Here is a 23,528-nt window from a genome sequence, read left to right as displayed (position 1 = left end):
GCCTTAACCGTCGTGCAACCAAGCACAGGCAACATTTGGAGGAAAGGTTCTATTACATTTACAATACCAGTTTTTTTGGTCACTAACCACAGCTCATGACCATAGAGCAGGGTTTGTACCCATATGGTGGATTCATTTGTTAATCAACAGCTTTGCCTTATGGCTCAGCTCTTTCCTCAATGCAGATACTGCTCGATTCCACCTGTCGATATCCTACTCTGTTCTTCCCATTTGTTAAGAAAATCCTTTTATGCTTTTATACATTTTAAACTCTTCCACTCAATGCAGCAAATCACTTAAAATCAGGACTAAAGACCCTTTTCCAACTCATGGCCAGTGCCTCAGACTTGGAGGTGCTAACTATCACCCAAGATGCTTCACACTGCAAAACCATCCTAGAGCCTGGTGGTGGGTCCTTCACAGAGTCCAAATCTCAACCTAATCATCAGTGTCTGACTTCAGAAATGCACTTCTGGGAGAATGGTCTAAACTTCCCATAAACACACTCCTTAACCTTGTGGAAAGCTGGCCCAGAAGAGTTTAAGCTGTTATAGCTGCAAAGAGTGGGCCAACGTTATATTAAACACTATGGATGAAGAATGGGATGTCACTTGAATTCATATGCGTGTAAAGGCAGATGAGCGAATACTTTTGGTAATATAGTGAATGTGCCACTCTCATTTTCAAGGAGAAAAAAAAACATGAACGTAAAACTAATTCTCAATATATATAATGTGGTTATGTTTCCTGAAACACTGATGTAATAACTTTATCTTAATATGAAAGTGTAAAATCAACATAATTAAGTACATACATGTTATGTCCTGCCCCCACAATGACTGCCCTTATAGGGTGTGTGAAAGAATAAACACTGCTGCAAAGTATGCAAAAGTGATGACACAGTCCTGAATAAAAAATCAGCTAACCTCACATGGAGAATATAAACAAGCCAGAAGGGAGGAGGACAGTTATGGGGACTTTCCTTAGTGCATGTTTGCTCTTGATTGTATTTTCTGTATTGTCTTTGTCCTCATCTCTGATTTCATTTTGTAAATTATGGAGAAAGTTTAATCTAAATGAAATACAGAAGTCTGGTGATGTGGTTTTGGGTGGCTTGTTTGAGGTCCACTACACCTCCTCTTTTCCTGAGCAGACATTTACCTCAGAACCACAACAGCCCAGCTGCAAAGGGTAAGTACCTCACACATGCAGCAGATGATATTTGTGCAAATTATGCTTTTTGTTCAGAGCACACAAACATAAGAAAATGACAATGCTGGATACTCTGCTAATGCTGATCATTATAGAATATGAATATTATATTCCAGCATGTCACTTTAATCAATAGTTTACATACAATGTGATGTGTAAATACTTTTACCTTATAATGGAAAAATGTGACATTTTGTGTGTTAGTTTTGACACTCAAGGATTCAGGCTGGCTATGACCATGGCTTATGCTATTGAAGAGATCAACAAGAACTCCAATCTGCTGCCGAACATGACCCTGGGATACAGTCTATATGACAACTGTGGTGCACTTGTTATTGGATTCAGTGGTGCCTTATCACTGGTCAGTGGCCGGGATGAGCAGTTTCTTCTCCAGGCGAACTGTTCAGGGATTCCTCCTGTTCTGGGCGTCGTTGGTGACTCCTACTCAACATTTTCTATCGCCATGTCCAATGTGCTGGGTTTATTCAAAATGCCAATTGTAAGTTAGAAGTTTACTTCTGATTGTCATTGATCTTATTTGTTTGTTCATCTCACAAATGTGTATATATATGTATATGTAAATATATATATATATATACATTTATATATATATTTATATATGTGTATAGTGCATGTATATGCACATTGCATGAGATAACAAAGTATGTATATTTCTTTATAGGTGAGTTATTTTTCCACATGCTCCTGTCTAAGTGATCGCCAGCGGTTTCCATCCTTTTTCAGAACAATCCCAAGTGATGCTTTTCAGGTGAGAGACAGACTTGAAAGTTGATAAGTGTGTTTGTTGTTCTGATGATACAATTCTCCTAATTTTCTAATCATTTTAATCATCATAGATTAACCATAAACAGACAATATAGCCTTTACAATAGTGTAATTTAATGAAAGAGTATATAAGTCTGCACACTTCATGTTCTCTTGATGACAATATATTCACTTAGGTGCGGGCTATGATTCAGATTCTAAAACACTTTGGCTGGACGTGGGTAGGTTTGCTTGTCAGTGATGATGATTATGGGCTTCATGTTGCCCAGTCCTTCCAATCTGACCTGGTGACGTCTGGTGGAGGTTGTCTGGCCTACGCTGAGGTCTTACCCTGGGACAGTGACCCAGGTGAACTCAGACGAATTGTACATTTGATAAAGACATCAACAGCTCGTGTTGTCATGGTATTTTCACATGAGATTCAACTGATTCAATTAATGGAAGAGGTAAGAGTGGGTTAAGAGACATAATTAACTTTATTTTCTTCATGTTAATGTGTAAACTGAATTTCACATTCCAACTCATGTCAGTTATCATCAGTTTGGAGCACACACAATTTTCGGAGACAGTAAATTACTTCTAGAGTGCATGCTATAATCAACACATGTAATTCATAAGTTATAGTTTTACATTTTTAGAATGCCTAACCTACTCATGATCCACAAAGATCAGTGAGTCTATTAAAACTCGCTTCATGTTAACTTAATGTTATTTCTAGGTTGTAGAACTTGCATCTAGAATTTATTCTGTTTTGATTCTCCTCTGAAAAAATATTGTATTTTCTATCAATAGAAGTCTAATAGTTTGTTTTAATGTAACACACAGGTGATGCGACAAAATGTAACAGGTCAACAATGGATTTCAAGTGAAGCCTGGACATCAGCAACTGTGCTCCAGACACCCCATTTCATGCCAATCCTGAGCGGCACACTTGGTATTGCCATTCGTCGAGGAGAAATAACCGGGTTCAAAGATTTCCTCCTACAAATACGTCCTGGCCAAAATGACAACTATAGAAATAGCATGGTAATCTTATTTTGATTAATTGAAAAAAAACATTTCCAGTTCTGAATGTGGAATAAAGGAATAGTTAAGGCGATGAAAGTAATGTATTAAGCTAATTTTTTAAATAATTTTTCAGGTGAGGCAGTTTTGGGAACACACATTTAAGTGTAAATTTGATCCAGCAGATTGGATGGAATATGAGGGAGCAATATGCTCTGGAAAGGAAGATATTGAAAGTGTGGAGACTGAGTTTTTGGATCTTTCTAACCTCGGGCCTGAGTACAATGTTTACAAGGCTGTGTATGCGCTGGCATATGCTCTTGATAATATGCTGCAGTGTGAGCCAGGGAGGGGGCCTTTCAGAGGACACAGCTGTGCAACTTTGCAAAATCTGGAGCCATGGCAGGTGTGGTATCAAGTTAAATTCCAATTATTTGACAAGAGAGATTGGTCTATGGTGTACATGCACAGCAATATTCTGAAATTAACCTGATTAAGTCCTCCTTTTAGAAAGAGACTGCCATGTAAACAGCATATAATACTTTGACAAACATATAATTAGGTTATGGAGTATTATGATCATACTCGCATTGCGTAGAAATGTATACACCTTAATTACATGATCAATTATATCCTTCCAGAATTTCACGTTATCTTGCAACACCGTGTTTCTTTACAGTTCAGGCTCTGGGTTCCACAGTTGCCAGAAATGTTTATTATAAGGGTTTGATTTTGGACTGGGAACCCAGGATTGCTAATTTCTGTCATGAGATCTGGCAACACCAGCTCCAGTGGATTTCACTGCAGAGCAGGAAGGCTATGGTACACAGAAAACAGGATAACCCAGAGTAGGTTAAGCCTTTTTCTTTTTTAATGACATTGATTTAATTTGGAGGGGTGCAAACCTTGCAACTGAAAAAGGGAATGTAATGTGGGTGTGGCTCATCAACATGACTATTATCTGTAACATGAATTTGAATGGGATATTCTATCTGCAGCTTATGTAAAGACAATGATCAGAACAGTCTCTTATTAAGATTAAGGTCAATAGTAGGAACACTACTGTGCATATGCACAATGCCAGTTTATTCATAATAAAACAAGGCTGGAAGAGTTTAACATCTGTTTGGATGAAATGTTACTTTCTTGATATGTCTTTTCTCTCGTGCATTTTTAGCTTGTACATTATTTGCAAATGGTGAACTTTACTACATCATTTGGTGATCAAGTGTCATTTGATGAGAATGGTGATGCTTTACCAATATATGATGTTATGAACTGGCTGTGGCTCCCTGATGGAAAAACTGAAGTTCAGAATGTGGGGGAGGTAAAAAGGTCAGTCGACAGAGGTGAAGAACTCATACTTGATGAAGACAAAATCTTCTGGAACTTTGAATCAAAAAAGGTAAATCAATTTTTTTTTTTTCATAAAGCTTCTTTTGTGGAACACTAATGTCAATATATACTAAAATGAAATGACAGATTTAGTTTTCCTCGTGCAGCCACCTCGGTCAGTGTGCAGTGACAGTTGTCCTCCAGGTACTCGCATGGCCAGAAAAAAGGGGCAACCTGAATGTTGTTTTGACTGCATTCCCTGTTCTGAAGGAAAGATAAGCAACCAATTTGGTCAGTGTTTCAGTATTTATTATCAGTGTGGACATGTTTATAGTCAGATAGAAAATAAGTAATCCCTCCTTTTCCTTTTAGACTCCTCGGAGTGCATCAGTTGTCCAGAGGACTTCTGGTCCAGCCCACAGCGTGACCGCTGTGTTCCTAAGAAAACAGAGTTCCTCTCCTATCAGGAGCCTCTGGGTATCTGCTTGACAGCCACTTCATTGCTGGGCACATGTATCTGTGCTGTTGTCCTGGGTATCTTTGCTTATCACCACAGTACACCAGTCGTACGAGCTAACAACTCAGAACTCAGCTTTCTGATTTTAGTGTCACTTAAACTTTGCTTCCTGTGTTCACTGCTGTTCATCGGACGACCCAGACTGTGGACATGCCAGCTGAGACATGCAGCATTTGGAATCAGCTTTGTGCTTTGTGTCTCATGCATCCTGGTTAAAACCATGGTGGTTCTGGCTGTGTTCAAAGCCTCCAAGCCAGGAGGGGGAGCCAGCCTCAAGTGGTTCGGTGCTATGCAGCAGAGAGGAACGGTTTTAGTTCTTACTTGCATTCAGGCAGCAATCTGCACTGTGTGGATTATCTCTGCTTCACCGGTTCCTCATAAAAACACCAAATACCACAATGACAAGATAGTTTATGAGTGCGATGTTGGTTCAACATTTGGATTTGCGGTTCTACTTAGTTATATTGGCCTCCTGGCTATCCTCAGCTTCCTGTTAGCTTTTTTAGCAAGAAATTTGCCAGACAACTTCAATGAGGCAAAATTCATCACTTTCAGCATGTTGATCTTCTGTGCTGTGTGGGTGGCCTTCGTTCCTGCTTATATTAATTCCCCAGGTAAATATGCAGATGCAGTGGAGGTATTTGCCATCCTGACCTCTAGCTTTGGTCTCTTGGTGGCACTGTTTGGACCCAAATGTTACATAATCCTCCTGAGACCAGAGAGGAACACCAAGAAAGCAATCATGGGTCGAGGTACAACCAAGTCATAAAAGCAACAGTTTATAATTAAATGTTCACTTGTTATAAACAAGCCTAGTTTTTGCTATTGTACTGTACATTACAATGCGTAAAGAACCTAATCTCTTTTCAATAAAAATAAAGAATTTAGAGGCTATTTGAATTAATAAATAAATGTATAGGTTTTTTTTTGTGATACATCTTTCTGTTACTACTCTTATTTTGTGGCAAAGTAGCATGGCCGTATGATATACTTTGCAGCATTTATTTACTAATCTTGGTGTGGATGTGAAGCACTTTGAATTGCCCTGTGTATGAATTGTGCTCTATAAATAAAATTGCCTTGCCTTGCCTTGGATGCACCCGGATCCATGTGCAGCTTAACATGTTGCTTTGTCGCATTTCCTGGTCAGCCAGACAGGAAGTGATGCTTGGACTAACAAGAAGTGATGTGCTGTGTTTTAACTAAATTTAAGGTAATCCATTTTGAAAGTTAAGTTTTTGCTAGTATCGCATTAAAGCAAATATCCAGTATAATGAAAGGAAATCCTCTTGAAAAGTTAAATAAATGTATCATGTTTCAAAGCTAATAATTATGCCTCAATGTTTGGTTTTGTGATATTTGTTAGGATTTGGTATTTGTGTTTTGTGTGTGTGAGTGTTCTGGCTGAAGAGAGGATCTTTGCTGAAGAGTTGGCCAGTTCTGGGTCATTGCACACCTGAGGCCAATCTGACATCAATCTGGCTGGTGTTTATAAGGAAAAGGAGATCACCTCTTGACGCCTGATGATTAACCTTGATGGTACTTCTGTGGGAGAGAAATGTCATGACATGGCCTAATTACATCGTGTGCCTTGTGGACTGGTTCATATGAATATTGTTTAAGGTTAGAATGAGCTTGTTTACCATAATGGCGAAAGCCAGGCGCCTTAGAAAGACAGCCTGAATGCGAATTAAGTGTTTAAGTAACAATCTGTCTTCTTGTGAATCTTTGCCTTTTTAGTGAACCTTTTCATGTGGATCCTGTTTTGCCTCCAGACGATAAGAGAGCCCATTTTGTCCTCGATCCTCCTGGAAAGGCCTAACCTGTGTACAGACATCTTCAATCTCCTTCACTTACCTGCCCACTCTCCAGCGCGACTTTTCCTGCAATACCTATCCTCCCAGATCTCGCTCTCACCCTTCCTGGATCTCCATCTGCAGACCCTCCGCATCTTATGTTCCCCCCCCCTTTAACAATCCATACTAATCGGAAGGCTGGTTGTACTTCACCGCCATAACCTGTCCACTTTGTCCTGTTTCTGGATTCCTGTTTTTTTACCGTAAATAAAACATTTAAATCTACTGGTTCCCCGAGTGATTCTGCATGTGGGTCCGAAAACTTCAAGGCAACATGACAATATTACTATGAAATTAAACAAAAACAGGCACTTCATCACTTTGCAGCCCTGATTCGTGGTTCTTCCATGGAAGGAACCACACGTTTCCAGTTCATCATAATAACACTGGGTGTTTGGTTTAATGCAATATTGCCATGAAAATAAATGGAAACATAACTCGTCAGTTTGCAGCCCTCATAATTGTTGAATCCAACCTAAAATGCTATGGAAATAGCTTATGCTGGTCCAGTCCAGAGTCCAGACTAAACATGGAGAAGCAGCATTTAGCTGTTATGCTGCAAACAAGTGGAACAAACTGCCAGTGGAGATTAAACTTTCACCAAATGTAGACATTTCTAAATCCAGGTTAAAAACATTTCTTTTCTCATGTGTCTATGCATGAAATCTGCACGGTATCTTTTAACTTATCTTGACTGTTGCTTGTTTTTAAATTAATTTAAATGATTTTATTTATTTCTCTTTATATTCTTTTATGTATTTTAATGCTTCTTCCACTCCCGGCTGCAATTCTTTTATTTTATGTAAAGCACTTTGAATTGTTTGTACATGAAATGTGCTATACAGATAAATTTGATTTGATTTGAAACATCATTCATTATTACCTTAATTTTGTGTCATTACCATATCCATGTAACCATATTACAATTTTTTTTTTAAAAGGTGTGTACCTATAAAATCATTTTAATTTTTTTAGACGGTTACCATATTATTACTACAGTGTTAATATACATCTACCAAATTAATATAAAGGAATTATTATAAATAAGCATTTTATAATCTTTGAATTAGTTTCTTCATTATTGTTCTTGGTTTCAGGGCCCTTATTACTGTGGAATTTTAATTTTGGTCTGTTATTACCATCATGTACCTGTTGTTATGACCAGGATATTACCTAGTTATTACTTTGGTAGTTACATGGAATTATCTTACTATTATGGCTTTATTTCCATCTTGTTACCACACTATTACCATCTTATTAGCATGCTGTAATGTAAAGTGCAACCATCTCTTGTTCTTGGGATTCCTTCTCAAGCTAAAACTTACAATAAAACAGCCTTCAGGTAACTTGTTATTCAGCAGGCAGAACTTTTCATACATTTTGTGATTACACAGCCAATCCATTAAAGGAAAATAAATTATTACTCAAATAAATGTAATTTAAAAGAGCTCCCTTATCATGTTCCTGACTATAATTCTACACAAGGCAAGCCGATCACAAAGCTGAACATAGTCCATAAGGGAGCGTTCGACTTTATGAACCAACTTGATGTGATGTATGATGGTCCTGAAGCCATGTATGCTAGTTTAAAATCTTGTCCAATTTTCATCAATGCATCACCTTGTTAAAGCCTCGTGGCACGGAGGTGACTAAGGGTGGCACACATAAGGCACTGGCTGCACCAACTGAGAGCCACCTCGATGACACCATAACTCTGATTGGCTGAAGGCTTCACTATTGACGTGTGATACGTTTTTTATTCTCAGATCCTCAAATCAGTTATCTTCAATGGTAGATAGCACTTTCTTTCCTACAAGAATATATTGTTTCAGTTACTGTGAAATACACACACGTACACACAAATGCTTGGTTCTGTAATGTTACACAATAAACAATGGTGAATATGATAAAAAGCAAGCTATCTTTTGACTTTTTAACTCCACAGATGTCGTCATGTTCTGTGGTTGATTTTGATTTTGGCCTTTTCTGGGCAACAGAACGGGAAAAATTCCAATAGGACGACAAACTAACTGCTTTCGATAAACTCTTCATCCAACAGCACAAACTGACAAGATAATGTTACAGCAGGAAACTTTTTAATATTTGATTTTTACAGCATTTTAGGCCTTCAGGGCCTTGTGGTTCACCTCTGTCCTATCGTCTGCGATTGGTACAGTTGCATGAGCAAAAGTAATTTAGACACGGAATAACTTTTTTTGACAATAACTGGCATGTTATCTGCTCGTTCTCCTAGTATTTTTTGACGGGGTATGTACAAACCCACAATCCTCTTGCTGTGCAGCTACAGAAAATACAATTAATTCTATTAGATATATAATTGTAGAAAGTTAAAAAAAAAAGTCAGCTTTTCAAATTGGAGACAATCCTACAGGTAACAATGATTCATCTCTTTTAAGATGACAAATTTATGTTTATTCACAATGTTTGTTCTGCCCCTCCTTTTCCCCAGGGTGATGGAAAAGATTAAACAATCACAGTGTCAGAGGGATGGCACCACCCCATGTATAAAATAAAGCAACTTTGAAATAAATAGATGTGATGGGAGGAGAGCAACTATGGGGGCTATTCTGTACACATATGTACTCTTGAGTTTCTGCTTTATCTTTTTATACCATGGGTCCTTTTCCCTTCCCTCAGCTTGTAAATTAAGGAGAAGGTTTCATCTAAATGAAATGCACAAGCCTGGTGATGTGGTTCTTGGTGGGTTGTTTGAGGTCCACTACACTTCTGTCTTCCCTGAACAGACATTTACCTCAGAGCCACAACAGCCCATCTGCAAAGGGTAAGTATCACACGCATACGACAAAAGCAAAAATGCACAATTTATGCTGTCTTGTCCATGCATTTCTCAGACTGAGGATAATAATACGGTGCTCAATAAGAGATACCATTTAAAACTTTTTATGACGGTAAGACAAAATGATACCATGCATCTGCAAATTTATCTGATTATTTAAACTGTATAATGTTTTTTCACATACAAAGTATATGAACTTATTTCACTGTAAATTGTAAATTTCTCATTAGAAGCTAACTGTGACATTTTGTGTGTTAGTTTTGACACGCTAGGATTCAGGCATGCCATGACCATGGCTTTTGCTATTGAAGAGATCAACAATAACTCCGACCTGTTACCAAACACGACCCTGGGATACAGTCTTTATGATAACTGTGGTGCACTTGTTATTGGATTCAGTGGTGCCTTATCACTGGTCAGTGGTCGGGATAAGCAGTTTCCTCTTCAAGAGAACTGTTCAGGGACTCCTCCAGTCCTGGGGATTGTTGGTGATCACTATTCAACATTTTCTATTGCCATTGCCAATGTGTTAGGTTTATACAAAATGTCCATTGTAAGATTCACGTCTCATATGATCTGTCTTTTGTAGAATTTTAATTTCAATGCAGTTTATGATTTGATTTAATATTTAAGCAAAAAGCTGTTTAAATATTTTATTTTGGGTTTGACTTGCATCAGAAAGTATGTATGTTTCTTTATAGGTGAGTTATTTTGCCACATGTTCATGCCTGAGTGATCGACAGCGCTTTCCAACCTTCTTTAGAACAATCCCAAGTGAAGCTTTCCAGGTGAAAGACAAATACCACATACAAATTGTACAATATATCTATTTCAGACAATACAGTAAGCTGAGAATTAATGACACAGATGTAAATATAATGTGTATAATTATAAAACTAGTCTACAAACTAATCTACTCATGCCAATATTTTCACTTAGGTGAGTGCTATGATTCAGATTCTGAAACACTTTGGCTGGACGTGGGTAGGTTTGTTGGTCAGTGATGATGATTATGGACTTCATGTTGCCCAGTCCTTCCAGTCAGACCTGGTTATGTCTGGTAGAGGTTGTCTGGCCTATGTTGAGGTCATACCCTGGGACAGTGACCCTGGTGAACTCAGGAGGATTGTACATTTGATAAAGACATCAACAGCTCGTGTTGTCATCGTGTTTGCACATGAGATTCACATGATTCAACTAATGGAAGAGGTTAGAAAAAAATTTTAATATTTGAAAATCTGTCAGTCTTGCAAAACATGTATAATTATTTTGCTTATTCATATGCTTTACCAAAATACTGTATTGGATTTTATGAGGCAATGGTGTTCAGTGATGTTGCCTATTTTATATACGTAATTGTTTTAACCATTAGAAAATGCAGCAATTTTACCTATAATATAAAATGTTCAGCCATTAAAAAGCTGTTCATTAACTATGAAATAAAAATTCTGACAATTAGATTGAAGTAGTTAGGCTACAAGAAGGAAGCTTTAAACAAACAGTGGCATTATGTAAGCATCCATTTTGCATCTTAGGAAAGCTCAAATTACTCATTATGCATAAATGTACTGTCCGTTTTTCTATGACTATAAAAAGTTATCATTTGAAATGCTAACTGCTTTGCATTCGATAACTTTAGGTGGTGAGTCAAAATGTAACAGGTCGGCAGTGGATTGCTAGTGAAGCCTGGACATCAGCATCTGTACTCCAGACAGCACACTTCATGCCATATCTCAGTGGCACACTGGGCATTGCTATCCGTCGTGGAGAAATACCAGGTCTCAGAGACTTCCTGTTACACTTAAGTCCTGACCAAAATGATAACAGTAGATATAACATGGTAAGACTCTAATCTTTTTTTTCTAAAACAAATTATAGTATATAATAATATAGTTATATCATAAAAGGTATAGTTAAGGCGATGAAAGTGATGTATTAAGCAAATTTTTCAAATCATGTTTCAGGTGAGGCAGTTTTGGGAACACACATTTAAGTGTAAATTTGATCCAGCAGATTGGATGGATAATGAAGGAGCAATATGCACTGGAGAGGAAGATATTAAAGGTGTGGAGACTGAGTTTTTGGACCTTTCTAACCTCAGGCCTGAGTACAATGTTTACAAGGCTGTGTATGCGCTGGCATATGCTCTTAATGATATGCTGCAGTGTGAGCCAGGGAGGGGGCCTTTCAGAGGACACAGCTGTGCCACTTTGCAAAATATGGAGCCATGGCAGGTGCGGTATCAACTTACACTTAATTTGTATGCTTCTAAAAACCACCCTGATGTCTTTATTAGCATAGAATTCAGAAAACACACATTTTTCAATCATTACAATGATATATTTGCTTTTTGGTTGCAGCCAATACAAGCTAATAGACTGCAATCTGCTAGTAGTATAACATTAACTGTTGGTAGTGGCTGATATTTAGATTTTTAAAAGATTAGAAGATATTTAGAAAACTTTTTAAAGACAATGTTTTGTTTTTAGATCTTCATCACGCAAACTATTCTCACAAATCAGAGGCCATCTTAAATAGGAAGTGGCTGAAAATGTCCAACTATCATCAAAAGACATAAATGCTACACATAAATGTAATTTCCAAAGGTAAATCCAAAATCCAAAACAAGGCTATATGAACAAGGATAAGCCAATAGAAATATTGAGACAAAGAAGGTGAAAATAAATGAGCGAGGAAGGAACGCCACATAATAAATGTAAAAAAATACTTTACATTCTAATCTGTAAATCCCAGTGACTTAAAAAATTTAAGAAGAAAAATCTCTGTATTTCAATACATCTGTTTTAAGAAGAAAATGGTGTATCCCCTTAGAGGAGGTTATATTGTTTTATTGATGAAAAACATCTTGTGTTTCTCAAGCTGTACATTGCTGCAGAACCTGTTGTCACTTTTGTGACTGTCTCTTTAACGCCTCCTGAAACCTCCAGTTTGCTCTAACTGGTCAACTGGTCATTAATGGATTGCAGCCCATTGCTTATTGTTTAAGGTGTGCCAGACTAGCCTCTAAACGGGTGTTGTTAACAACAGTGTGTTTCATGGAGTTGTAGGCACACGAGAGAAGAAAATCCAATCATTTAAGATGTAGTAATTAGGAGGAGTGTACTATGAAGTGAGATTAGTGGTCAGAAGAGCTATGTTGAGCTGAAAGTCTCTTTCTTTCAACCTCGCTAGATCACCATGGTAGCTTAGGCTGAACTCAAAATCTGCTCTGAAGCAGTTAAATATTTAGTGTTTCAGATTAAATCATCTGAAAAAAGACGCTGTCACTGACCCCCATTTTGATGATATTCTGGAGAGGAAACTAAGACTAAAACAATGTTTAAATATCATCAGGCAGGAAGTTGAAAGTTGTTGTCTGACACTATGACAAAGTAAAAGAAAGTAAAAATTTACATTTAACAAGTTGGATTGGTAAATTCCCAAATTGACATAAAAAACAATTAAATTCAGATGTTGATAAAATCTTAGTTTCTTAATTACCAAATTTTACCACAATGCAGTGTTGATTTAGTGATAATTTTTCAATAGACCCATCTAATCTATAACATATGTGACTCAACATAGATTTAAGGAATAGTTTATTTTGCATATGAGTTGTTACACACACCTTGTGGACTCCAGCTCCCAGCACCATCATACTGTCTATACCTACCTAACACCAATTCTGAGGTGTGGATGAGCATTTGCAACAGGTGCCTTAACCCCGTATTTGGTTCATCACACAGGTCTTCACTAAAAATCAGCCCTTTTGATTAGAACTCAGTGTTGAATTAACTCAGTGTAGAGTACCTTAAATATCCAAACCCCACTGACCCACCAAAGAATCTTTGCAATTACAGTAAAACAACATGTAGGATTATTTTTTGTGTTAGTATGGAAATCAAGTAATTGTTTTTATATATAATCCCAATTCATCAACAAACTGTTCTATAGTGTATCTTTTTGGATGTAAGATATTCTAGAAAATAAATTAGAATATCAAATCAAAAAAATTCTGTTTTAATTTGGTCAATGACTAAAGTGATTTCCACGATATTATGAGGCAGCAGCAGAACTTAATGTACCTCCTACAAATGTAAACGTTTTAGAGCTTGACGTGCAGCTGTCATGATATAAAATGAAGGCGTGTATTAATTTGCACAACTAACAATTTTCTGGCAGCAGTCCTATTTTGTCTTACTTGCAACAACTGTGTATTTTCCTTTATGTTTTATATGATTCACCAGTCATACAGCCTGCTCTTCTTATGAATGAAGAGTCAGGTTATCAGTGTATTTGGGCAGACGAAGCATGAAAAGGCGTCACTTCTTGTGAGTGCGCACAGGGCCTGAAGAGCAAAGCCTGACTTAACAAAGATCATGATCACCATTGTGAAATCTCTGATTAATTTAGGTTTTGTCAGGCCTTATATGTCAAGCCAGACTTTCTAGTTTGCTGATCTTTTAAATGTACGTGAAAGATAACCAGACCCAAGACGATGGTATTTGAAAAGATATAAAGGACATAATGTTGTGATTTTACAGGAAGTCATTCAGCTGAAGAGTTGATAAACCTATGTGTGAAAACAAAGTTTTATCCACTGCTATTGTACTGTTGGTCAATCCTTAATTGTTCCATTTGGTCTCTTTTTCATTTGTAGCTTGTACATTATTTGCAAAAGGTGAACTTCTCCACTCCATTTGGTGATCAAGTGTCATTTGATGAGAATGGTGATGCTTTACCAATATATGATGTTATGAACTGGCTGTGGCTCCCTGGTGGACGTATTCAAGTTCAGAATGTGGGAGAAGTAAGGAGGTCAGCCTCCAGAAGTGAAGAGCTCATACTTAACGAAGATGAAATCTTCTGGAACTTTAAATCAAAAGAGGTAATTTATTTATTTCAGACATTTCCTCTTTTGGAATGCAGATAGTAGCAGAATATAACTGAGTGATAAATTCATTTCTCCTCATGCAGCCACCTCGGTCAGTGTGCAGTGAGAGTTGTCCGCCTGGTACCCGCATTGCCAGAAAAAAGGGGCAACCTGAATGTTGTTTTAATTGTATCCCTTGTTCTGAGGGAAAGATAAGCAACAGGGAAAGTGGTGTTAATTTTTCAAAATTTAATTTAAAATTTGCCTGAGGGATATTGTATATATCTCACCATATTCTCTATTCTGTTCAGATTCTCTAGAGTGCATCAGTTGTCCAGAGGACTTCTGGTCCAGTCCCCAGCGTGACCACTGTGTTCCTAAGAAAACAGAGTTCCTCTCCTATCAGGAGCCTCTGGGCATCTGCATGACAACCACCTCATTGCTGGGCACATGTATCTGTGCTGTTGTCCTGGGTATCTTCACTTATCACCGCAGAACACCTATAGTACGAGCTAACAACTCAGAACTGAGCTTCCTGCTTTTGGTGTCACTTAAACTTTGCTTCCTCTGTTCGCTGCTGTTCATTGGACAACCCAAACTGTGGACATGCCAGCTGAGACATGCAGCATTTGGGATCAGCTTTGTGCTTTGTGTCTCATGCATCCTGGTTAAAACCATGGTGGTTCTGGCTGTGTTCAAAGCCTCCAAGCCAGGAGGGGGAGCCAGCCTCAAGTGGTTCGGTGCTATGCAGCAGAGAGGAACAGTTTTCGTTCTTACTTGCATTCAGGCAGCAATCTGCACTGCTTGGCTCGTCTCTGCGTCACCAGCTCCACATAAAAATACCCAATACCACAACGACAAGATAGTTTATGAGTGTTTAGTTGGGTCTACCATTGGGTTTGCTATATTAATGGGTTACATTGGCTTCCTAGCTATTCTTAGCTTTTTGTTAGCATTTCTGGCAAGGAATCTTCCCAACAACTTCAATGAGGCAAAACTCATCACTTTCAGCATGCTGATCTTCTGTGCTGTGTGGGTGGCTTTTGTTCCTGCTTACATCAACTCCCCAGGCAAATATGCAGATGCAGTGGAGGTATTTGCCATCTTGGCCTCCAGTTTTGGTCTCTTATTGGCGCTGTTTGGACCCAAATGCTACATAATCCTGCTGAGACCAGAGAGGAACACCAAGAAAGCTATAATGACTCGTGGAATCAAGTCATGATATTAGCAAATGCTTTAAATTCCACTTTGTATTTTGGATTTAGCGATAATCACAACACTAACCCAAAAGCAATAAAGAAATTTGTTTAAAAATTATATATGTGAAAAAATGTCTGTGCATGTTGTAGTTTCAAAGACGTGACGAACGAAAAATGTTTTCAAACCTCAACAATAGGTTGATATACCATATAGATTATTAAGAAATGATACTCAGTAGTGGAATAAGCAGCAGCTGTTTATGTTCAGGAGGTAGAATAATTGGATGTACAGTACATCTAAAGTTAAAGAAAATCCAACAAGCCACTAATTTAGGTCCCCTGCTAGAGGTAAGGACCCATCCCCAATCAGATGCACTCTCATTCTGACTGCCTCACATTAAGCTGTGAACTGCTCCAGTGTGTGCTGAAGGTCAGGGCCAGAAGAGGCCAGAAAAAACACATCAAACACAAAAAGACATCCATCAATCGACCTTCTATTCCTGCTTAACACAATTAAGTGTTGCAGGGGGGTGGAGCCTATCCCAGCAGCCACTGGGTGAGAGATGGGGTACACCCTGGACAACCAGTCTATCACAGGGATACACTGTGACAAACAACCATGCACACTCACATTCACTAATCAGGAATCACTAATTAACCTAACATGCATGTTTTGGATGGTGGGAGGAAGCCAGAGTATCTGGTGAGAACACATTTAGAGGACATACAAACTCCAAACAGAAAAGCCCCAGCTGGAATTCAAACCAGGAGCCCACTGCTGTGAGCAACAGTTCTAACCGTCGTGCAACCAAGCACAGGCAACATTTGGAGGAAAGGTTCTATTACATTTACAATACCAGTTTTTTGGTCACTAACCACAGCTCATGACCATAGAGCAGGGTTTGTACCCATATGGTGGATTCATTTGTTAATCAACAGCTTTGCCTTATGGCTCAGCTCTTTCCTCAATGCAGATACTGCTCGATTCCACCTGTCGATATCCTACTCTGTTCTTCCCATTTGTTAAGAAAATCCTTTTATGCTTTTATACATTTTAAACTCTTCCACTCAATGCAGCAAATCACTTAAAATCAGGACTAAAGACCCTTTTCCAACTCATGGCCAGTGCCTCAGACTTGGAGGTGCTAACTATCACCCAAGATGCTTCACACTGCAAAACCATCCTAGAGCCTGGTGGTGGGTCCTTCACAGAGTCCAAATCTCAACCTAATCATCAGTGTCTGACTTCAGAAATGCACTTCTGGGAGAATGGTCTAAACTTCCCATAAACACACTCCTTAACCTTGTGGAAAGCTGGCCCAGAAGAGTTTAAGCTGTTATAGCTGCAAAGAGTGGGCCAACGTTATATTAAACACTATGGATGAAGAATGGGATGTCACTTGAATTCATATGCGTGTAAAGGCAGATGAGCGAATACTTTTGGTAATATAGTGAATGTGCCACTCTCATTTTCAAGGAGAAAAAAAAACATGAACGTAAAACTAATTCTCAATATATATAATGTGGTTATGTTTCCTGAAACACTGATGTAATAACTTTATCTTAATATGAAAGTGTAAAATCAACATAATTAAGTACATACATGTTATGTCCTGCCCCCACAATGACTGCCCTTATAGGGTGTGTGAAAGAATAAACACTGCTGCAAAGTATGCAAAAGTGATGACACAGTCCTGAATAAAAAATCAGCTAACCTCACATGGAGAATATAAACAAGCCAGAAGGGAGGAGGACAGTTATGGGGACTTTCCTTAGTGCATGTTTGCTCTTGATTGTATTTTCTGTATTCTCTGTGTCCTCATCTCTGATTTCATTTTGTAAATTATGGAGAAAGTTTAATCTAAATGAAATACAGAAGTCTGGTGATGTGGTTTTGGGTGGCTTGTTTGAGGTCCACTACACCTCTTCTTTTCCTGAGCAGACATTTACCTCAGAACCACAACAGCCCAGCTGCAAAGGGTAAGTACCTCACACATGCAGCAGATGATTTATCCATCCATCCATCCATTATCTATACCGCTGAATCCGTCGATCGGGTCGCGGGCGGGCTGGAGCCTATCCCAGCAGTCAATGGGCGAGAGGCGGGGTACACCCTGGACAGGCCGCCAGTCCATCGCAGGGCCACATAGAGACAAACGAGACAAACGCAGATGATACAGATTTGTGCAAATTATGCTTTTTGTTCAGAGCACACAAACATAAGAAAATGACAATGCTGGACACTCTGCTAATGCTGATCATTATAGAATATGAATATTATATTCCAGCATGTCACTTTAATCAATAGTTTACATACAATGTGATGTGTAAATACTTTTACCTTATAATGGAAAAATGTGACATTTTGTGTGTTAGTTTTGACACTCAAGGATTCAGGCTGGCTATGACCATGGCTTATGCTATTGAAGAGATCAACAAGAACTCCAATCTGCTGCCGAATGTGACCCTGGGATACAGTATTTATGACAACTGTGGTGCACTTGTTATTGGATTCAGTGGTGCCTTATCACTGGTCAGTGGCCGGGATGAGCAGTTTCTTCTTCAGGCGAACTGTTCAGGGATTCCTCCTGTTCTGGGCGTCGTTGGTGACGCCTACTCAACATTTTCTATCACCATGTCCAATGTGCTGGGTTTATTCAAAATGCCAATTGTAAGTTTCAAGTTTACTTCTGATTGTCATTGATCTTATTTGCTTTGTTTATCTTACATATGTGTATATATACATACATATATATCTAAATATATATATATATATGATGCGTGTATATGCACATTGCATGAGATAACAAAGTATGTATATTTCTTTATAGGTGAGTTATTTTTCCACATGCTCCTGCCTAAGTGATCGCCAGCGGTTTCCATCCTTTTTCAGAACAATCCCAAGTGATGCTTTTCAGGTGAAAGACAGACTTGAAAGATGAAAAGTGTGTTTGTTTTTCTGATGATAAAATTCTCCTAATTTTCTAATACTTTTAATTGTCATAAATTAACCATAAACAGACAATATAGAATTTACAATAGTGTAATTTAATGAAAGAGTATATAAGTCTGCACACTTCATGTTCTCTTGATGACAATATATTCACTTAGGTGCGGGCTATGATTCAGATTCTAAAACACTTTGGCTGGACGTGGGTAGGTTTGCTTGTCAGTGATGATGATTATGGGCTTCATGTTGCCCAGTCCTTCCAATCTGACCTGGTGACGTCTGGTGGAGGTTGTCTGGCCTACGCTGAGGTCTTACCCTGGGACAGTGACCCAGGTGAACTCAGACGAATTGTACATTTGATAAAGACATCAACAGCTCGTGTTGTCATGGTATTTTCACATGAGATTCAACTGATTCAATTATTGGAAGAGGTAAGAGTGGATTAAGAGACATAATTAACTTTATTTTCTTCATATTTATGTGTAAACTGAATTTCACTTTCCAACTCGATGTCAGTTGTCATCAGTTTGGAGTACACACGATTTTCGGAGACAGTAAATTACTTCTAGAGTGCATGCTATAATCACCACATGTAATTCATAAGTTATAGTTTTACATTTTTAGAATGCCTAACCCTACTAATAATCCACAAAGATCAGTGAGTCTATTAAAACTCACTTCATGTTAACTTAATGTTATTTCTAGGTTGTAGAACTTGCATCTAGAATTTATTCTGTTTTGATTCTCCTATGATATTATATTGTATTTTCTATCACTAGAAGTCTAATAGTTTGTTTTAATGTAACACACAGGTGATGCGACAAAATGTCACAGGTCGACAATGGATTTCAAGTGAAGCCTGGACATCAGCAACTGTTCTCCAGACACCGCATTTCATGCCAATCCTGAGCGGCACACTTGGTATTGCCATTCGTCGAGGAGAAATAACCGGGCTCAAAGATTTCCTCCTACAAATACGTCCTGGCCAAAATGACAACTATAGAAATAGCATGGTAATCTTATTTTGATTAATTGAAAAAAAACATTACATGTTCTGAATGTGGAATAAAGGAATAGTTAAGGTGATGAAAGTGATGTATTAAGCTAATTTTTCAAATAATTTTTCAGGTGAGGCAGTTTTGGGAACACACATTTAAGTGTAAATTTGATCCAGCAGATTGGATGGAATATGAGGGAGCAATATGCTCTGGAAAGGAAGATATTGAAAGTGTGGAGACTGAGTTTTTGGACCTTTCTAACCTCGGGCCTGAGTACAATGTTTACAAGGCTGTGTATGCGCTGGCATATGCTCTTGATAACATGCTGCAGTGTGAGCCAGGGAGGGGGCCTTTCAGAGGACACAGCTGTGCCACTTTGCAAAATATGGAGCCATGGCAGGTGTGGTATCAAGTTAAATTGCAATTATTTGACAAGAGAGATTGGTCTATGGTCTACATGCACAGCAATATTCTGAAATTAACCTGATTAAGTCCTCCTTTTAGAAAGAGACTGCCATGTAAACAGCATACAATCGGCAAGGCCAGGCAAGTTTATATTTAGAGCACAATTCGTTGAAAAGGCAATTCAAAGTGCTTTACAGCTACATAAAATCACAAGAAGGCAAATAAAATCATTCCAAAACATAGAAAAAAATCATTAATTAATCAAATTAAAAACTAAGAGTGTAGATAAGATACATTCAGTTGTCATATACACAGCTAAACAGAACTGTTTTCAGCCTGGATTTAAACATTGTCAGAGTTGAGGCCCGTTTCACATCTTCTGGAAGACTGTTCCAGATTTTAGGAGCATAAAACTGAAACGCACCCTCACTTTGTTTAGTCCTGACTCTGGGCACCAGCAGGAGACCCCTCCCTGAGGCTCTCAGTCCAAGTTGGTTCATATGGCTCTAACATGTCAGAGATGTACTTTGGCGATAGACCATGAGGAGACTTGTACACAAGCAGAGCTGTTTTAAAGTCTATTCTCTGAGCGACAGGAAGCCAGTGCAGAGACCTGAGCACTGGACTAATATGGTCGTAAAAGTACGGTTTGGTTTTGGATTGGGAACCCAGGATTGCTAATTTCTGTCATGAGATCTGGCAACACCAGCTCCAGTGGATTTCAGTGCAGAGCAGGAAGTCTATGGCAACCAGAAAACACAGTTTTGGTGGAGGATAACCCAGAGTAGGTTAAGCCTTTGTTTTTTTTAATGACATTGATTTAATTTGGAGGGGTGCAAACTTTGCAACTGCAAAAGGGAATGTAATGTGGGTGTGGCTCATCAACATAACTATTATCTGTAACATGAAAACATGAATTTGAATGGGATATTCTATCTGCAACTTATGTAAAGACAATGATCAGAACAGTCTCTTATTAAGATTAAGGTCAATAGTAGGAACACTACTGTGCATATGTACAATGCCAGTGTATTCATAATAAAACAAGGCTGGAAGAGTTTAACATCTGTTTGGATGAAATGTTACTTTCTTGAAATGTCTTTTCTCTCGTGCATTTTTAGCTTGTACATTTTTTGCAAATGGTGAACTTTACTACATCATTTGGTGATCAAGTGTCATTTGATGAGAATGGTGATGCTTTACCAATATATGATGTTATGAACTGGCTGTGGCTCCCTGATGGAAAAACTGAAGTTCAGAATGTGGGGGAGGTAAAAAGGTCAGTCGACAGAGGTGAAGAACTCATACTTGATGAAGACAAAATCTTCTGGAACTTTGAATCAAAACAGGTAAATCATTTTTTATTTTTTCATAAAGCTTCTTTTGTGGAACACTAATGTCAATATATACTAAAATGAAATGACAGATTTAGTTTTCCTCGTGCAGCCACCTCGGTCAGTGTGCAGTGACAGTTGTCCTCCAGGTACTCGCACGGCCAGAAAAAAGGGGCAACCTGAATGTTGTTTTGACTGCATTCCCTGTTCTGAAGGAAAGATAAGCAATCAATTTGGTCAGTGTTTCAGTATTTATTATCAGTGTGGACATGTTTATAGTCAGATAGAAAATAAGTAATCCCTCCTTTTCCTTTTAGACTCCTCGGAGTGCATCAGTTGTCCAGAGGACTTCTGGTCCAGCCCACAGCGTGACCGCTGTGTTCCTAAGAAAACAGAGTTCCTCTCCTATCAGGAGCCTCTGGGTATCTGCTTGACAGCCACTTCATTGCTGGGCACATGTATCTGTGCTGTTGTCCTGGGTATCTTTGCTTATCACCACAGTACACCAGTCGTACGAGCTAACAACTCAGAACTGAGCTTTCTGATTTTAGTGTCACTTAAACTTTGCTTCCTGTGTTCGCTGCTGTTCATTGGACAACCCAAACTGTGGACATGCCAACTGAGACATGCAGCATTTGGGATCAGCTTTGTGCTTTGTGTCTCATGCATTCTGGTTAAAACCATGGTGGTTCTGGCTGTGTTCAAAGCCTCCAAGCCAGGAGGGGGAGCCAGCCTCAAGTGGTTCGGTGCTATGCAGCAGAGAGGAACAGTTTTAGTTCTTACTTGCATTCAGGCAGCAATCTGCACTGTGTGGATTATCTCTGCTTCACCGGTTCCTCATAAAAACACCAAATACCACAATGACAAGATAGTTTATGAGTGCGATGTTGGTTCAACATTTGGATTTGCAGTTCTACTTAGTTATATTGGCTTCCTGGCTATCCTCAGCTTCCTGTTAGCTTTTTTAGCAAGAAATTTGCCAGACAACTTCAATGAGGCAAAATTCATCACTTTCAGCATGTTGATCTTCTGTGCTGTGTGGGTGGCCTTTGTTCCTGCCTATATCAATTCCCCAGGTAAATATGCAGATGCAGTGGAGGTATTTGCCATCCTGACCTCCAGCTTTGGTCTCTTGGTGGCACTGTTTGGACCCAAATGTTATATAATCCTGCTGAGACCAGAGAGGAACACCAGGAAAGCTATAATGGGTCGAGGCACAACCAAGTCATAAAAGCAACAGTTATAATTAAATGTTCACTTGTTATAAACAAGCCTGATTTTTGCATTTTCCCTTTAGCCCTTGATATTGCTATTTTACTGTGCTGTACAATGCGTAAAGGACTCTTTTCAATAAAACTAAAGAATTTAGAGGCAATTTGAAGCAACACATAAATGTGTGGGGGTGTCTTTTGTGATATTTTTTTTTGTTACTACTCCTATTTTGTAGCATGGCCGTATTACATACTTTGCCAGCAAGAGCCAGTTCCCATGCAGTGAAGTAAACAATGATAATTCTGGTCAAATAACATCTTAATTTACAACCTTGATCTGTGACTGGCTGTTTTGTCTTCCTTTTACAAAAGTGCACTTCGGTACAGGTGGGGGAAAAGTTGGAATTCTTGGACACTATCGGGGGCTATCGGGGGCTTTCTACACACACGTCTAGTGGGATGACGTCATCGACGCACGCCGCTGCAGCACAGCTCATTCACTCCATCGTGCTCAAAGTCGTCGTCCAAGTCGTCAAAATCTGATAAATATTCTGCCATATTGTACAAAACTAGCTGTAGCAAACTCCTGTGAAGATAGCCGACCGTCACAGAGCACAGAATAAATAAGCTGTGCTGCAGCGGCGTGCAGCGATGACATCATCCTTGTAGAAGCGTGTGTTGAAAGCCCCCGATAGCCCCTAATAACAACAACACGGCAGCTCTGAACTAACAGTGCAATAGTACGCGTTCATTCATTCATTCTTCTTAAAGTATTGGTGAAATAAAGACAGATAATGCCTTATTTAGAGGCTGTATTGTCGATGCCCGGTTCAATCCTGTTATATGGATATATGCGGATCTCGAGTGATTTAAATAGCGTCTGAAGGACGCCGACTTTCACCAAACTGTTATCGGTGAGTAGATGAACGTATTTTATGCCAGAAATAAGGTCCAGGTTTAAAAAAAAAAAACTTCCCCTTTAAGGCAAAAGTTATCAATACAATAAGTAAATAAAATGTATATCTACAC

At 38.7% G+C, this 23,528-nt stretch overlaps 3 protein-coding genes across 3 annotated transcripts; all 3 read left to right on the top strand.

Annotated features, from left to right (window-relative positions):
- The first annotated feature begins 970 nt into the window (after positions 1-970).
- On the top strand, positions 971-5,624 carry LOC142389050 (extracellular calcium-sensing receptor-like). Its single transcript, XM_075474602.1, has 9 exons — positions 971-1,191; positions 1,417-1,711; positions 1,895-1,981; positions 2,175-2,444; positions 2,824-3,024; positions 3,140-3,409; positions 4,181-4,408; positions 4,506-4,629; positions 4,711-5,624. The coding sequence occupies exons 1-9, from the start codon at positions 971-973 to the stop codon at positions 5,622-5,624; spliced, it is 2,610 nt and encodes an 869-aa protein (XP_075330717.1).
- Positions 5,625-9,389: 3,765 nt separating this feature from the next.
- LOC142388237 (extracellular calcium-sensing receptor-like) lies at positions 9,390-15,624 on the top strand. The gene is made up of 9 exons (XM_075473275.1): positions 9,390-9,514; positions 9,788-10,082; positions 10,231-10,317; positions 10,469-10,738; positions 11,169-11,369; positions 11,494-11,763; positions 14,190-14,417; positions 14,507-14,630; positions 14,714-15,624. Exons 1-9 carry the CDS (start codon positions 9,405-9,407, stop codon positions 15,622-15,624), a joined length of 2,496 nt encoding a protein of 831 aa, XP_075329390.1. The 5' UTR covers positions 9,390-9,404.
- A 1,736-nt stretch (positions 15,625-17,360) lies between these two features.
- On the top strand, positions 17,361-22,519 carry LOC142389049 (extracellular calcium-sensing receptor-like). Its single transcript, XM_075474601.1, has 9 exons — positions 17,361-17,581; positions 17,978-18,272; positions 18,433-18,519; positions 18,713-18,982; positions 19,364-19,564; positions 19,680-19,949; positions 21,076-21,303; positions 21,401-21,524; positions 21,606-22,519. The coding sequence occupies exons 1-9, from the start codon at positions 17,361-17,363 to the stop codon at positions 22,517-22,519; spliced, it is 2,610 nt and encodes an 869-aa protein (XP_075330716.1).
- The last annotated feature ends 1,009 nt before the right edge of the window (positions 22,520-23,528 follow it).

This window comes from Odontesthes bonariensis, chromosome 9, assembly GCF_027942865.1.
Source record: "Odontesthes bonariensis isolate fOdoBon6 chromosome 9, fOdoBon6.hap1, whole genome shotgun sequence".
In the NCBI taxonomy this organism is placed as follows: Eukaryota; Metazoa; Chordata; class Actinopteri; order Atheriniformes; family Atherinopsidae; genus Odontesthes; species Odontesthes bonariensis.
This window is presented reverse-complemented; position numbering and strand designations above follow the sequence as displayed.

Excerpts from the sequence above, each read along its gene's own strand:
- LOC142389050 (XM_075474602.1), top strand. The coding sequence starts at position 971 with ATGGGGACTTTCCTTAGTGCATGTTTGCTCTTGATTGTATTTTCTGTA. Across the intron at positions 1,192-1,416 it reads CAACAGCCCAGCTGCAAAGG|TTTTGACACTCAAGGATTCA; the intron begins GTAAGTACCTCA and ends TTTGTGTGTTAG. Across the intron at positions 2,445-2,823 it reads TGATTCAATTAATGGAAGAG|GTGATGCGACAAAATGTAAC; the intron begins GTAAGAGTGGGT and ends TGTAACACACAG.
- LOC142388237 (XM_075473275.1), top strand. The coding sequence starts at position 9,405 with ATGCACAAGCCTGGTGATGTGGTTCTTGGTGGGTTGTTTGAGGTCCAC. Across the intron at positions 10,739-11,168 it reads TGATTCAACTAATGGAAGAG|GTGGTGAGTCAAAATGTAAC; the intron begins GTTAGAAAAAAA and ends CGATAACTTTAG. Across the intron at positions 11,764-14,189 it reads AAAATATGGAGCCATGGCAG|CTTGTACATTATTTGCAAAA; the intron begins GTGCGGTATCAA and ends TTTCATTTGTAG.
- LOC142389049 (XM_075474601.1), top strand. The coding sequence starts at position 17,361 with ATGGGGACTTTCCTTAGTGCATGTTTGCTCTTGATTGTATTTTCTGTA. Across the intron at positions 18,520-18,712 it reads TCCCAAGTGATGCTTTTCAG|GTGCGGGCTATGATTCAGAT; the intron begins GTGAAAGACAGA and ends ATATTCACTTAG. Across the intron at positions 19,565-19,679 it reads ACAACTATAGAAATAGCATG|GTGAGGCAGTTTTGGGAACA; the intron begins GTAATCTTATTT and ends ATAATTTTTCAG.